General features: G+C 35.1%; 1 protein-coding gene and 1 pseudogene across 2 annotated transcripts; both read right to left on the bottom strand.

The window, feature by feature from the left end:
- Positions 1-2,732: 2,732 nt before the first annotated feature.
- Positions 2,733-13,855, bottom strand: LOC114191941 (protein PHOSPHATE STARVATION RESPONSE 1-like). Of its 2 annotated transcripts, none has more exons than XM_085676109.1 (8): positions 13,800-13,855; positions 13,048-13,693; positions 12,742-12,949; positions 12,565-12,641; positions 12,442-12,481; positions 6,329-6,386; positions 5,740-5,809; positions 2,733-3,343 (listed from the first exon to the last, which is right to left on the bottom strand). In XM_085676109.1, exons 1-8 carry the CDS (start codon positions 13,838-13,840, stop codon positions 2,999-3,001), a joined length of 1,485 nt encoding a protein of 494 aa, XP_085532235.1. In that variant the 5' UTR covers positions 13,841-13,855; the 3' UTR covers positions 2,733-2,998. The 2 variants fall into 2 exon arrangements, with proteins under 2 accessions (XP_085532235.1, XP_085532236.1); XM_085676110.1 differs by having other exon boundaries at positions 12,742-12,937.
- LOC146884656 (uncharacterized) lies at positions 6,415-11,102 on the bottom strand (annotated as a pseudogene).
- Positions 13,856-15,040: the final 1,185 nt, after the last annotated feature.

The following is a 15,040-nucleotide window of genomic DNA, read 5'->3' as shown; positions in this document are numbered from 1 at the left end:
TTATCATGTAGTCACATGCAATTATCCAATCCAAGCGGTATTATATATATATATATATATATATATATATATATATATATATATATATATATATATATATATATATATATATATATATATATATCATCCAAACATGTTATGACTTTCTCAAACAATACACTAGACTCTGACTCGACTCATCCGGATACATATAATCTGGTCGGATTCAGCGGATGCTTGCACGTGTGGTGGATACCTCTGCTCACCCCCAGCTGCTCACCCCCCAAGCTAAGTGTTACAAGTGTTGCAATGTTTCAATCCCCCTTAATGAGTTTCAAGCCTCCTACTACTCTCATAACAAGAGTCAGTCCGCTCTAAGTGAGACTAACTAACTCCTTAGAGTGTCAGGATGCAACCTTACCTTGAATCCTTACCAAATTATATAAATGGGGCACCACCATGAATTCCCACTAACATGGATCATGGAATTACGTCCCGACCACTGAAGCACGACCTTGAAATCTCACTTAGTAATATACCAAACATATTTAAACACCCAAGTAATATATTCATCACGCATATACATCTCATGTCACCCTTTATAATCAACCTCCTTTATATTCCAGGTCAAACCATACCAACTCCTCATACCCCATCCATTAATATAAAGTTTTAGCTCATCTCATTACCATGCCACTTTCATAACCAACCAACTCATGTTCATTATTCATAACCCATACACCCTCCTACTCATGCATATTCATCCCCCTCATGCCATTATACAATAATCCAATCAATTACATGCCAAACATTCAAGAACAGGAAAGGAAACACAGAACCAGAGCGCACCCTCGCCCAGCTCTTCGCTTAGGCTGAAGGGCCTCGCTCAAGCGAGAGGTTCTCTCGCTCAAGCGAGCTCCCTTCGCCTAGGCGAGAGCTTGACATCCAGGAATAGTGGCCTCTGCACGTTCTCGTTTAGGCGAGACTCCTCTCGCTTGAGCGAGACGCTCGCTCGCTCAAAACTAAGATGATCGCCTGAGCGACCATTCGCGTGAAAAAGCTTGAGCGAGTCTCTGCTCACCTCGCCTAGGCGAGGCAAGGTCGCTTGGGCGAGATTAACAGCTCTCGCCACTGTTCACTCGCGAAATAGACCAAAAATCCAATCCAAACCATGCAATAGCACATTTCATAAGTTCAAAGCAGTAAACAATCCATCAAATCACGAAAATATTATCAAAGCAAACTTGGAAACCAACGATTTAGCAAAACCCTAACTTCCCTTACCTGGAAAGGGGCTTATACGAGACTTCAACACTGAACCACGGAGCACAACAACTCTAGAACTAGGCTTGCAAGCTAGAAATAGTGAACAGAAGCGGGGTTATTGCGGAAACCCCAACAATGACCATGAAACTAGACCAGGGAGGAAGATAGGAGTTAAAGGACACTTACGTGAGCAAGACAGGGTCAAGCTAAACTTGAATCTGATTAAACTCCGAAACCCTAGCAGAGCTCTGTAGGAGGAGAAGGGAGAGCAAGGCGGCTATCTTTTCTGAAATGAAAGGAGAAGAGTGTGTTAGGTCTGGTTTCCCTTTTTTGCCTAGCCCTTGGGCTCAATAGTTTGGGACAACCTTTAAAATTAAGGTAGTAGAAAAAAAAAACTGGGCCTTACAGGTTTAGTCTTTTTAATCAAATTTTGTTAGGTTTATTTGATGTTTCGTACGCATTTCAAGATTATATTTGAGTTGTTTATACTACATATTTTTGCTTTTTTACTTTAATATTAAGTCAAATAATATTATGAAATGCGCTTTAAATATCAAATAAACTTAACCAAATTTGATTAAAATGACTAAATTTACGTATTTCGAAAGATGAAGGATTAAATTGGTTCAATATTTCGGAGTAGACTGATTTCAAAATTCACTGAAAGTTAATAGATAAAATAATATTTAATCCTAAAATTTATTACTAAAATGTATTACTTGTAATCTGTCACTTCCAATCTCTATATTAATTTTAGTTTATGTGACAATAACACAAAGTTTAAAAATTACAAGGAACTAAAAAGTATTTGTACTAATAAAAATTAAATTAGTAATTACTTTTACACTTAAATACACATTTGATGTATGTTTTTGTTGTGTTTGTTCAATTTGGTTCTCATTTTCATTTTGTGTTTAATTAGTATTTCATTTTCGTCAAATTTTAGTCAATTTGGTCTTTTTTACTAACGATGTATAAATAGTTGACGGTTTTTAACCATGCATACCATGTGTAAGCTCATGATTTTTTAATTTTTTTTTAAAATTTTAAAATTTTTATTTTTTTTTATTTTTTTTTTAATTTTAAAAAAATTGTCCACATGTCAAGTAATTAATAATTGTATCACATATTAATATTAGTGTCACATGTCAACTTGTGGTTATATTATTATTTTTTATTCAATTTTATTCCTATATTCATTATTTTTGTTCAATTAAATTTCTATATTCGTTATTTTTGTTTATTTTAATCATAATTTTTGTTAAAATGAATCAATTTTGTTCCTTTCTAATTATTACATTAATATTTTTTCTAAAATTAGTATTTTTATTAATTACTTTTGAAATTCAATTATAAATCTTACTTAAATCTTCTTTAAATCTTCTTGAGGACCAAATTAAATAAACCCAATAAAAATAGAAACAAAATATGTATTAAGCCTTACTTAGATGCAGGAAAGAGGAAAAAGGTGTTTGCGCATCATCAAGTTGACTCATTATTTGCTTTTTATTGATGTGGGGAACGGTAATCCAGGGCGCATAAAGGGTTCTGCATTCCAAGGATAGAGTATGCGCAAGCTCAAGTATGGCTTACAGTTACTGACATTTACAAACTACCTAACAAAAAGGATTTATAACAACAAAACTTGACCTAAGCAATTGAGGTGACATCATCTGCTAAATGTACATTGCACTCTTTCATGACAATAGGACAGAAGAAACTCATAACTTACGACCTCCACCCATCATATGGCTTACTCTGTTCTTTGACGTTTTGGGGCTTCTGCACTGTCATCACTAGCAATAACATGTTGAGTTTTGGGAGAATCAGCATTCCCACCCTTTTCCAGCGAGCCTTCCTCAACTGTGGTACTGCGGTTAGCATGATCAGCTTCTGACCTACAATGCTCTACTTGTGATGCTTCTAAAACATTTTTGACCGCGAAGTCTCTCGTGGCATTCAAAGATACTCCAGATTGAGTCTCAATGGTAGATGATGATGCCTTCAACGCTTCACTTCCAGATTTACATTGCTTCTCAAACATCATCTGGAGGTACCTTCCTTGTTCTTCTATTCGCAGCTGCAAATTTCTTTGAATCTGACAAAAAACAAGCGGATTAGAAGAACGATATTAGAACCACGAAACAGATATCACAACCACATAACACAACATTAATGACAAAGTGCTGAATCTTACAATTACAATTTGTATCTTCAACAAATCAAAGATATAAGATTGGGAATGACCAGTAAATGAATTATAATTTGTTATACGATACATTAATAAAATATAAATCAGAATACAGGAAACAAGATGAACAATAAACAATATTGAATTATTTCTCTAGAGAACATCTACATCCCTTCAATTTCTTTCACCTAACTTACAAACACACAGACTTCACTTCTAGTCTATTTCAATTACAAGTAAAAAATTATTCTCGCAAATCCCATGTGCCATAAAACATGAACTTCTATAATCATGGCAATTGCAACCATAGTTGAAAATATCAAACCAAACCAGCTAGTTGGATTGGAAAACCAGTGATTGTTCTGATATTTGGTCCTCCAATCAACCAACAAAACTGAATTCCCAAAGAACAAGCTGAGCCAGTAAAAAATTGATAACCTCGAATTTTATGTTAAAAATAATTACCAGTAAAATGTTTTGTGCTTGTAGGCAAATGCATATGCAAGTAAGACTGGCGTATTCCTTTCTTAGCTTTTGTGTATGCTGTATGAGTTGATGTTCTGCTTATGATGATGATACTCCGTTCAATAACTCTTTTGTATGTATTAGATGTATTAGATTTCAATAACCCAAATAGAGAATATTTTAATGATATCTCAACAATCATTTAGAGAGAGAATTTAGGGAATGAAAATAGCTTTCTTAAAGGTATGTAACAGTTTCTGCACATGACCACCCATCGAGTCTATAAAAAGATCCGCATAAGATATAATCTCCCAATAGACCTATTATAGACTATTTCCACAGCGTCATTGCATAGGGGCATTTTGAGTCCTTTTTTTCAAAACAAATATTCAAGGCTTCTCTTGTATTCTATTCTCGCAATCAAACTTGTTTTTATAGTCTCCCGATTTTCATCCTCTCTCATGTATTCTCTGCTTTTTTCCTCTTCGCGACTCTGACAATGATCTGGTCTTCCCGACTGTGTTCACCAAGACCAGTCAGTTGAAGGCAGCCAGACAACAACCAGTGACACCCATTCTTCTTCCTAGTTCCATTTGAGTCTAATTTTTGTGATTTTGTGTTTTATTTTCTCTATTGTGATTTTGTCATTTAGTGAATATTTGCTCTCAGTAACCTGAGGAACCTGACTTCCAAATTCTCATTTTATATTGAGATTGGTTTAATCAGTGATTTGATCTTCTAATTTGTTGGTTTGATTTATTTTGGTTCCTTTATTTTTAGATTCAATTTATTCCTCCAATTGTTTTAAACGATTCAATTTTTAAAAAAATTTCGATTTAGTTTCTCACCATTTAAAATTTTTATTCAATTTAATCCCTTGTTTTTTAAATCTATCCAATCTTGTCCTCTCTAATTTCAAATTAAATGAATAATTAAGTTTAATTTCAACTTATATACATTTAAAAAAAATTTATAATTTATATATAAAATCACTCTACCTAAATGTAAAAAAATTTGAACATTTAAGTGGAATTTATAAATTATAAAAAATTATTTTAATATGTATGTATAAATTGTAATTAAATTTAATTACTATTTTAGATTATTTTAACATGTATATATAAATTATAATTAAGCTTAATTACTAATTTAGTTTCAAATCGGAGAGGACAAAATTAAATCATTGTAAGAAATAGAAAGATTAAATTGAATCAAAATTTTAAATAGAAAAATTGTAAACTTTTAAAAAATTGAACCTTTTTAAATAATTGGAGGACCAAATTGAACTTTTTTAAGCAATTGGAGAACTAAATTAAACCAAAATATAATAAGGGATCAAAATGAATAAACTAACAAATTAGAGGACTAAATCATTAAGCCTTTGTGATTTTATTTTTCTATGACATTATTTTAAGGTTTAAGCCAAATGTCTACCGAACTATTAAAATACAATGTGTGTTTTTTCAAGTAACAGATAATAAAGTTGAGAAGTATTAGTATCAATCGAGTTGAGAAGTATTATTATTGTATTAGTATTATTTATTAATATATGTTATATGTAAATATTTCAATACTTTTTTAATATTAAGTAAACTTTCATGAGTATATAGGAGACTTTTTTACATGATCTTGTGTAAGCATATGAATGTTTTGACCACGGTTCATGACTAGTTAATTGTGCCTATAATCAATGACCGATATTGTAGTTTCAAAAATATGGATTGCTATATAAATAAATCTTTCAAGCTGAACAAACCTTTGAACCACCCTTTGTATACAAATTCATTCAATTCATTGATATATGTTCGAAATAAATTCTAGAGGAATCAAGTTCATACCTCTAGCTGTTCATGCAACCGCTTCTGAACCTCCATTTGTAGTCGTAGAGCTTCAGTGATCTCAATACCACTGTCAGTAATACAATAGTAAATTCAGCATAATAATTACTGCCTCTGAAATATTACCAAAAACTTTACATGAAACCACAAGGCTAATATATAAGACCATATATTGGCCTTTATGCTCTTAATCCTGAGTCAGTGAAAATTCTAAGCCACTTGGTGATCCAAAGACTAATACTTTTTGGACCTTGTCGTAGCTTCTATTCAAAGATAAGTAACAAAGCCTCTTCTATTTTAATCCTTATATTCATTCCTGAGCTTGCCCTTAATTGATATTTGTACTCAGCTTAGGTTAAGTGGTAAGATACAAAATAGTAACTGCCATCTGAAGAAACAAACTTAACAGCGCATTCCATATATCATAACGTGCAACACAATCAATTCAAATTCTTCTGAGAATGTAACATTTGCACCAGTAAAAGTCATGTTAACGAATGAACTTCTGTTATCGATTTGATGTATCAGCATTTATGATAATACTGCATAACATAAATTATTTACAAAGCAGTAAATAGTATATACTTACGTTTTTAAATCTAGAGATGCCATATCTTCAATGGAACCTGCTTTTTTCTCCGTTACTCCTGCCAACAGTAGTCAACGAGCGAACTGTTGATCAGCTCACAACACAGATGATTATGACTCTAGTTTCAAGGAATTGACTCAAGACAGAACACAACACAACACTTCAAGACAACAATCACTGTGGTCTTGGTCAATTTCTCAGACAAATTAATCGGCGATTTTTGAGTTTCTTGAGAAACCATAGGTTTCTGGAAACAGAGGGTGGTTCATGGAGAAACAGAGAATTGGGAAATATCCAAAAGGCTTAGATTAGTTATGAATTGTTTCATCCCCTTACTGTCATGTATTAAATCTAATATTAGACTTATACAAGTTTCTATGCACCTTTTCATTTTATTCCTCTTTATTTTTTTGCTGTTTGTGACCCTATTAATTTTTTTTTTTTCAATTTTAGTGTCTTAACTTGTGGTTCCCGTATGTGTACAATCATAAACTTTTGAAATAGGTTCCTTCTAATGAGAAGGCTTTCGTTTTGTCATTATGAGTTAAACTACTTATTCAATTTGTGTTAGCCACACCATCATCACTAATGAACACAACTTCAAGGACTAAAATGAAACATTTCCTTTAATAAGGTGATAAGAAACCAATTGGTATAGAAATTATATTAAATATTGTTACAAAATCTGGTCTATAATTTTCCAGATTACACAGAACACAACAAAATACAAACTGAAATAGAACAACACTTAGGACAATTTGCATCTTCCAAGTTACTGAGAGCTTGGTCCCTCCCTTTCCAGATTTTCTCTCTGGTCTAATCTCCCTGTTTTCCCCCCCTTTCTCTATTTTTCTTCTGTTCTGATAACTGCCTAAAAGCAGTTATGCTTGGCCCTAATCAAATATAGAAAACGGTCAAACTAAACACAGAACTGTCAAAAACTATTACAATGTCCTATTTACTATAGACCTTGCAGACTCCTGATTTCTGGTTTCTCCTCTTATAGTGCTTACTTATAAGAGGTCTAACAATACTCCCCCCCAAGAGTCACCTTGTCCTCAAGGTGAAAAGAAGGAAAGTGGTGCATAATGGTCTCCATGGATTCCCACATAGCTTCAAATTCTGGTAGATCTGTCCACTGAATTAGTACCTCTGCAGTCCCATTGGGGGAATTGCGCACCACTTTCACCACAGCTGGGGTGACCTGTAATTCTAGTTCTTCTATAACATTGGAGGTAGAGGTTATGGCCTTATGGAGGGCGAAAGAGCCTTCTTCAATAGAGAGACATGAAACATCGGATGAATCTTACCCTGTGGTGGAAGAGCTAATTGTTAAGCAACTACTCCAATCTGTTTTGTGATCTGGTAAGGCCCATAAAAACACGGACTCAACTTCTCATTACTCTTCCGAGCTAAGGACCGTAATCGATAGGGTTGTAACTTAATATACACCCAATCCCCAACAGTTAATTGGAGAGGACGTCAAAACTGGTCAAATACCTCTTCATTAGATTTTGTGCCTTGGCCAAGTTCTCCTTGAGATCCCTCGACATTTGATCCCTATCCTGAGTTAGCACATTCACATCTTGCACAACTGATGGAACAGTGGCAGCATTGAGTAGGTGGGGTGGGTCTCGACCATATAATGCCTTGAAAGGAGTTAATTTCAGAAAGTTGTTGTAATTACTGTTGAACCAAAACTCAGCCCAACTCAACCACTTAGGCCACTGCTTGGGTTGAGTGTCAGTGAGGCATCAGTTTAGGGGTGGTAGGCTGAACTGAACCTGAGTTTTGTGCCAGCAGCTTTGAATAATTCAGACCAGAAATGCCTGGGAAATTTTTTCTCATGATCTGAAATAATAGAGGAGGGAAAACCAAGTAGTTTTACAATGTCTTTGACAAAAAGTTCAGCAAGCACCTTGGCTGTAAAAGGATGAATAGATGACTAAGTGTAAGGAAATGAGCATACTTAGTCCACCTATCAACCACCACCAAAATGACATCCTTCCTGTGAGCCTTGGAAAGCCCTTCAATGAAATCCATGGAAATATCAGCCCATACTTGAGTTGGAATAGGAAGGGGTTAAAGTAGTCCAGCCAGGGATAAAGCTTGATACTTGTTTCTTTGGCAAGTCTCACATGTAGATACATACTGTTGCACATCCTTCTTCATGCCTTCCCAAAAATATCACCTTTGGAAGCCTTTTATAGGTTCTAAAAAATCCAGAATAGCCTCCCATAGCTGAGTTGTGAAATTCATGCAATAATGAGGGCATTCTAGAAGACCCTTTTGGAAGCACTAGTCGACCTTTATAGGACAACTTTTGATTCTGAAATTTATAATCTGGATGAGAAATTGGGTCTTGAATTAAATCATGAATAATGCCATGGAGATGAGGGTCTTCATGGATTTCAGATTCCTAGTCTGGTAATTGGTCAAAGTGAATATTGAGGCTGAAAAGGTCATTTTTCTAGAGAGAGCATCTACCAACCCATTCTCCTTGCCTGAATGATAACATATTTCAAAATCCAAACCCATGAGTTTAGAAGTCCACTTAAAATATTCCTCTCCCACCACCCTTTGCTCAGTCGTCAAAAACTTCAGCCTTTCCTGATATGTAATAATTATAAAGTGTCTTCCCAGCAAGTAGTGGCGCCACTTTTGAACAGCCAACACAATAGCCATTAACTCTACTTGTATTGGGCCTTGGTTGAGAGTGTTTGGCTGAGAAAAGCCATTGGCCTTCCCTCCTGCATTAAACCAGCACCGAGTCCTCGATTGGAAGCATTTGTCTCTATAACAAAAGTCTTGGAAAATTCTGGAACTGTCAAAATAGGCAAATCTGCCACCAATTTTTTTAATTTGTCCATGGCTGTTTGGGATTCTGTTGTCCAATGAAATTATCCTTCTTTAACAATTCGGTTAAAGGGTGGGCTATCTTGCTATAATCTTTAACAAATCTTCTGTAGTAACTTATCAAACCAAGGAACCCCCTCAAAGCTTTTAAATCTTTTGGCGGTGGCCAATCCAACATGAGTTCAACTTTACTTGGGTCTGCTACTACACCATGTTTGGAAATGATATGACCCAAATACTCCAATTGGGACTGACAAAAATGACATTTCTTCTTATTGGCAAACAATTCATTCTCTTTCAATAATGCTAACACAATGCTGAAATGTTGATGATGCTCCTCCTCATTGCTACTATAAATCCAAATATCATCAAAGAAAACTAGAGCAAATTTCTTCAAAAACAGCTTGAGTACCTTGTTCATGAGAGCAAGGTTGTCAAACTTGAGAGTTTACGTAAACTCGTGAGAGCCCAGGAAGGAAAGAATCACTCTTTCCAAGAGAGGCAATACACAAAGGATGGGGAAGTCCATTGATACAACCAAGGGGTTCTTGAATCACTCAAGAACTCAAGAGAATCACTCTCACTAAGTTAGAAGAGATAATTTTTGAACAAAACTCAACTTGTTTTCATTGATAAAAATGATTTAGCATATATAGAAGCTTTAACCATCAGAATTACAAAAGATCCATAAATTACATTTACATCCCACTTAAGCTATTAATGATCCCACTACTTTGTAGCTGATTGTAACTACAAATTTGGCAACCCAAAAATCACCCCAAAAGCATTCAGCTATGCATCCTGTTTGTCTCCCAAATGCTGATTCTTAAGTTGGCAAATGGGCTCTTATTACAACTTGAAAATAAAGCAAAACTAAAGCCCAAATTGGTTAACCCAAAACATAATTCGGTAAGCCAATTTTACAAAGCATTGGACCCTTATTTAAACAAACTAATAACTTAAAAGAAACTGCAGCAAATTGGTATATTAGTCCTTCTCCATTTAGGCCATGACACAATTCACAACCTTGGTCTTTTCTCCTTGAAACTTGGGCTTGTATTCAAATAATATGGACAACACTTGTTGCAGAGCTATTTTTGCTTTCCTTGCTCTAGCCCTTGTCATAGGTCTCCAAGTTCTTCAAGTGGATCCTTGCCCTTGCTCATTGTCATGTTTCCATCATCTCGGTTCCCACGTGATTGTGCGAATGTTATTAGATGTGCGAGTTGGCCAACTCCAACTAGTACTAGTAATGCTCCCTCTCTTCGCCAATTGATTCTTCTCATCAACCTATTGTGCATAATCCATTTAATCAGCCAAACTCTTCGTTGGGTAGAGTTTAAGTTTTGCCTTAATTAATTCATTAAGCCCATTCAAAAATATGCCCTTCAAGTATACTGGTTCTGCATTCTTTAATGGACCAGTATAGAGTTCAAACTTCTCCCGATATTCCTCCATTGTTCCTGTTTGCTTAAGACTCAACAACAGTTCAAAAGGATTTTCAACCATGGTGGGTTAGAAGCATCTAATCACTATTGCCCTAAAATCCTCCGACGTTGGTTGGTGTTCTGCAAACTCCCACCATTTATACCAAGTCAGTGCCTTCCCTTCCATTGCCACAATCACTACTTGTAATTTCTTCTCTCCTCTCCTCTCCTCTCCTCTCCTGTCATCCCTTTTAAGTCAAAATATCGCTCTACTTGGGTTATCCATCCATATCCATCCTCACCACCAAAACTCGGTATCTATAACTTCCTACACCTATGTATCGTCCACCCGTATGGCTCCCTTGTGTGCAACCCACACGAAATGGTTAAATGCCATCATTGTTCTCTTCCTCTTTTCTCACACGAGTTTCACGTATGGATGCTTGAACTTAGTTTAACTGTTCAGCATTTTCTCACCATGTTTACTGCATTGCCAACAAGCCCTCTAACCCCCTCTCCAATGCTTCCACCTTTGCTTCCATGCTTCTTGTTGTCACCATGAGGGTCTCCAGACACGTTCTGATACCAGTTGATAGAAACCAACTGGTATAGAAAATATATTAAATTACTGGCACAAGATTTGGTCTGCAATTTACCAAATTACACAAAACACAACAAAATACATAAATTGAAAAAGAACAACACTCAGGACAGTTTGCATCTTCCAAGTTACCGAGATCTTGGTCTCTCCCTTTCCAGATTTTCTCTCTAGTCTAATCTCCCCGCTTTCCTTCCCTTTCTCTATTTTTCTCTTGTTCTAATAACTGCCTAAAAGCAGTTATGCTTGGCCCTAATAAAATATAGAAAACTGTCAAACTAAACACAGAACTGTCAAAGACTATTACAATAACTGTCCTATTTGCTATAGACCTTGCAGACTCCTTATTTTTGGTTCCTCCTCTTATAGTTTACTTATAAGAGGTCTAACATAAGGATGCAAAACAGGAAAAAAAAAATAGTTCTGAGAATCAAAACGAACAAAAAAAATCATACTTTCTTAAATCTTGAATAAGCCAAAAAACTAATTTATGCTACTTAAGAAAGTTGGTTAGAATTATTTAATTGCAACAATTCCAAATAAAAAATAAACTTCTTTCCAAAACTATTTTTCATTGGAACTTGATTTCAATAGGAAACAAGAGTCACTGGAAATAAAATTTCCGTTAAAGGAAGGGTTTTCTAGGAATAATTTCATTGCAATAGGGTGAAAATAATTAAAATTTTGCTTATATGTGAGATCAACATCCGTGAGGGTTTTTTGCCTAATATAAAGACCCAAAAGGTTATTTAATTTTCTTAATATATTCAAATACGTTTAGATTTTCTGAAGTATCTACATTCTCAAAAAATATTAAGTTAAGCCATTCACAACTAATATATGTATAGTATTGGAAAAGAATCCAAGTGCGTATCTAACTCGATCTTACAGGCAAAGGATTAAACTCATCAACATCAGTTTAGATTTTAAGTGCTTTACACGATTCAATAGTTTGTCACTCAAGGTGATTTGCATTAATGTAACCATTGAATGCACAAGATACCATGCATTAATAGGTATTTAATAAATTAGTAAAACATTTTCTTATGTTTGAAAAGCATATTAAAGAAAACCTTGTTCACAATCAAGAATGATCTACTTTTAATCCTACAATAAATGTTGTAGTGGAAGAGTGGTTTTATATTACAGTAGCATCAAAGAATACTCAAACAAAACAGGTATTTATAATTAATGCATGCTGGTAAATATTATACGAGACATAATTTATGTACCTTCAGATGACTCCGGTCTATACCTAGCTGTCCTGTATTTCTTCATCCCAAGCCAAATCTGTTTCAGTAAACGTACACACGCTACCAAACAAACCAGAGGAGTTAAAAGCAAAGTGCACATACCTGCAAATGGCTTTTCACATGATATATAGTTAATCCTTCAACTTTCATGAGCTTCAGCACACCCTTTGGAGTAGCTCCTGCAGAAAGAAGACAGAAAAACAGGAAAAAAAAATGAGAACAAAGTTTATCAAAATAAGGATAAAGACTTACCAAACAGAGAAAAATAGATTATTGTACTTTCACTTCCCCCAAGTTGGTTGACAGCCTCCACAAACGCCTCGTGAAGTTCTGGTGTCCAACGCATTCGTGACTTGGCAGGAGTAGAATTTGATGAGGAGGAGAGGGTAGCTCCAGAGCAATTGTCTCCATATGAAGCAGGAAGTTGTAGACCTTGGGATTGATGTCCTGGAAACTGTGAAAGTGATTTTGCAACCTGGAATGGCACCTAAAGCCACGAAATGAGATCCGATCATATTCCTTAAATAAATTATGTATCAGTTTCCTATGAAAGAAAATATTGATTTGAGTTATGAAATAGTTCACCTTTGGCTCAATGTCTCGAATGTTGTCAGTAAGAAGGTCATCCCAATTAGAAGTCAAAGTGTCATCATCACTGATTAGCCGCTCAGCCCACTCCTGCCAATCATTTTGCTTGCAATACTCCTCGGATGCCATTATAGGGCAATCACTACTTTCTACTCTGTTATCGTCCATTGAGTGATGTGCAGGAAAATCCAGAAAACTGGGCAGGGACTCTGTATGCCAGGAAGCACTGTTTTCTTTGGAAAAATGGCTTGGTGCTGCTGAAGTTGGTGGTCCAGTATTCGAAGAATATGATAATGGAAATTGGGCAATGTTGGTTGATGATTGTGAAATAAAACGAGCGTTAGTAGAGTGCTTTTCATCAGGTGAAAGAGATGAGTGATGAAGGTCAGTTGAATATCCAGAAGAAGACGAAAAAATATGCCCAACTACTCCATTTGAATTCAAATAACTTGAATTAGTATAAGGTCTTGTCACAAGCTCTTGTTCTACAATATCCAACTGTGATTCAGGCAGCCTAGGATACATATCTTCTGTGGGTATTGGAAGGATTGACAAAGATGAAGAAAGTGCTCCAGACATCCCCATGTTATTGAGTTGCTTTGATCTTTCAATGGAGAAAGTAGGATGTGCTTCCATTATTTTCCTTCATTGTTTGATTGAAAGAATAAAATATCAGTTTTCAGTCAATTTATAAAATTTTAAACCCTGCATTTTTCCCCATAATGCTCACCAGCAAAATACCACTCAACTTGATTTTTGTTTTTGATACCCAAACCAGACTATTTGTCATCAATCTTCAGATCTGTGAAAGGAAAAAGTACTCTAGTCTGTAATATAAAAAAGTTACTCAATAAAGAAAGCAACTCACTAGTAAGAACTTCTGAAGATTATAAAACCTCATCATCAAAGACAGACTAGATAAAAAGCATGCCCAATCCTGAAAACAAGTAAAAACCAGAAACATACTGATGAAATCATCATTGCAGTTGATCACAAACCTCAAAGTTCTAAAGCAAGATATTAAGTTAATTCCTGTAATAGTAGATAGTCCACTGTGATCAAGTTAATTCATGTAATAGTTATAAAGCACAACCATTTTCTCTCTATCTCTCCATTCCCAATTCAAAACCACTGTTGTTTGATTGATAAGTTAATTAGTCAGGTACTTATTTTCAACAGCAGTAACAAGAGAAACTGATAATCAAGTTGTCTCCTGCCTCACCTGAATTTGTTCTGTCCAGTTAGAGAAATGAAACTACGAAGAGATTTCAGGCGCCTAAATACCAGAAGATTAACCAATAGCCCTCAGGCTACTCCCAATATGGAACCACCTCTTGCGATCATTATGCAACCATAGCATTCCTACCTTTCTCTCAATTTACACAATACATACTGTAAGAAAGAGATGCAGTCCAACTACAGACAACAAACGCAAATACAGAGTGAAATTATCATCCCCCATCTTTCATTTTTCTAACATAAAACTTTCTGTGACACAAGTCTATCACAGGCTAAAGTACAGACCAAGCATAGTTTCCCCATATTCATTACCATCTTTCCTTCAAACACGTCAATCCATCTATTTTTAAAGATAAGAATCTCTTTTTACAATACCTTTGATTTACAAACCAAGCATGAGAAGAAGAGTGGTTACACCCTAGCAAGCAGAAGAACATCTATTCTCTCTCTCGATGAAATATAACTGGAGTATGAGTGTTTAACCGCTAAACGTTTTCAGCTTCTTTCTATATTGTTTCTAAGAAGTTTAGAGTTCAGAGAGGGATGATGCCAATCCAATACATAAAAAGGAAAAACATAAACCGATTATCAAACACTTTCACACAGCAAACAACACATAAAAAAAGGACGAAAGAAATTCGTACTCGCACGAATAGACATGCAAATTGATATAGCATATACAAAATCGATGAAATCAACAACAAACTTCAAAAGTTTGAAAATCATTTAAAAGAAAAAAACAAGAGTGAAA

Source organism: Vigna unguiculata, chromosome 7 (assembly GCF_037176805.1).
Source record: "Vigna unguiculata cultivar grain cowpea cultivar isolate G323 ecotype 2 chromosome 7, ASM3717680v1, whole genome shotgun sequence".
NCBI lineage: Eukaryota > Viridiplantae > Streptophyta > Magnoliopsida > Fabales > Fabaceae > Vigna > Vigna unguiculata.
This window is presented reverse-complemented; position numbering and strand designations above follow the sequence as displayed.

Coding starts and splice junctions, on each gene's coding strand:
- LOC114191941 (XM_085676109.1), bottom strand. CDS start 13,840: ATGACAAATAGTCTGGTTTGGGTATCAAAAACAAAAATCAA. Junction 13,694..13,799: donor GTATCAAAAACAAAAATCAA/GTTGAGTGGTAT, acceptor CAAACAATGAAG/GAAAATAATGGAAGCACATC. Junction 6,387..12,441: donor TAGACCGGAGTCATCTGAAG/GTACATAAATTA, acceptor TACTGTTGGCAG/GAGTAACGGAGAAAAAAGCA.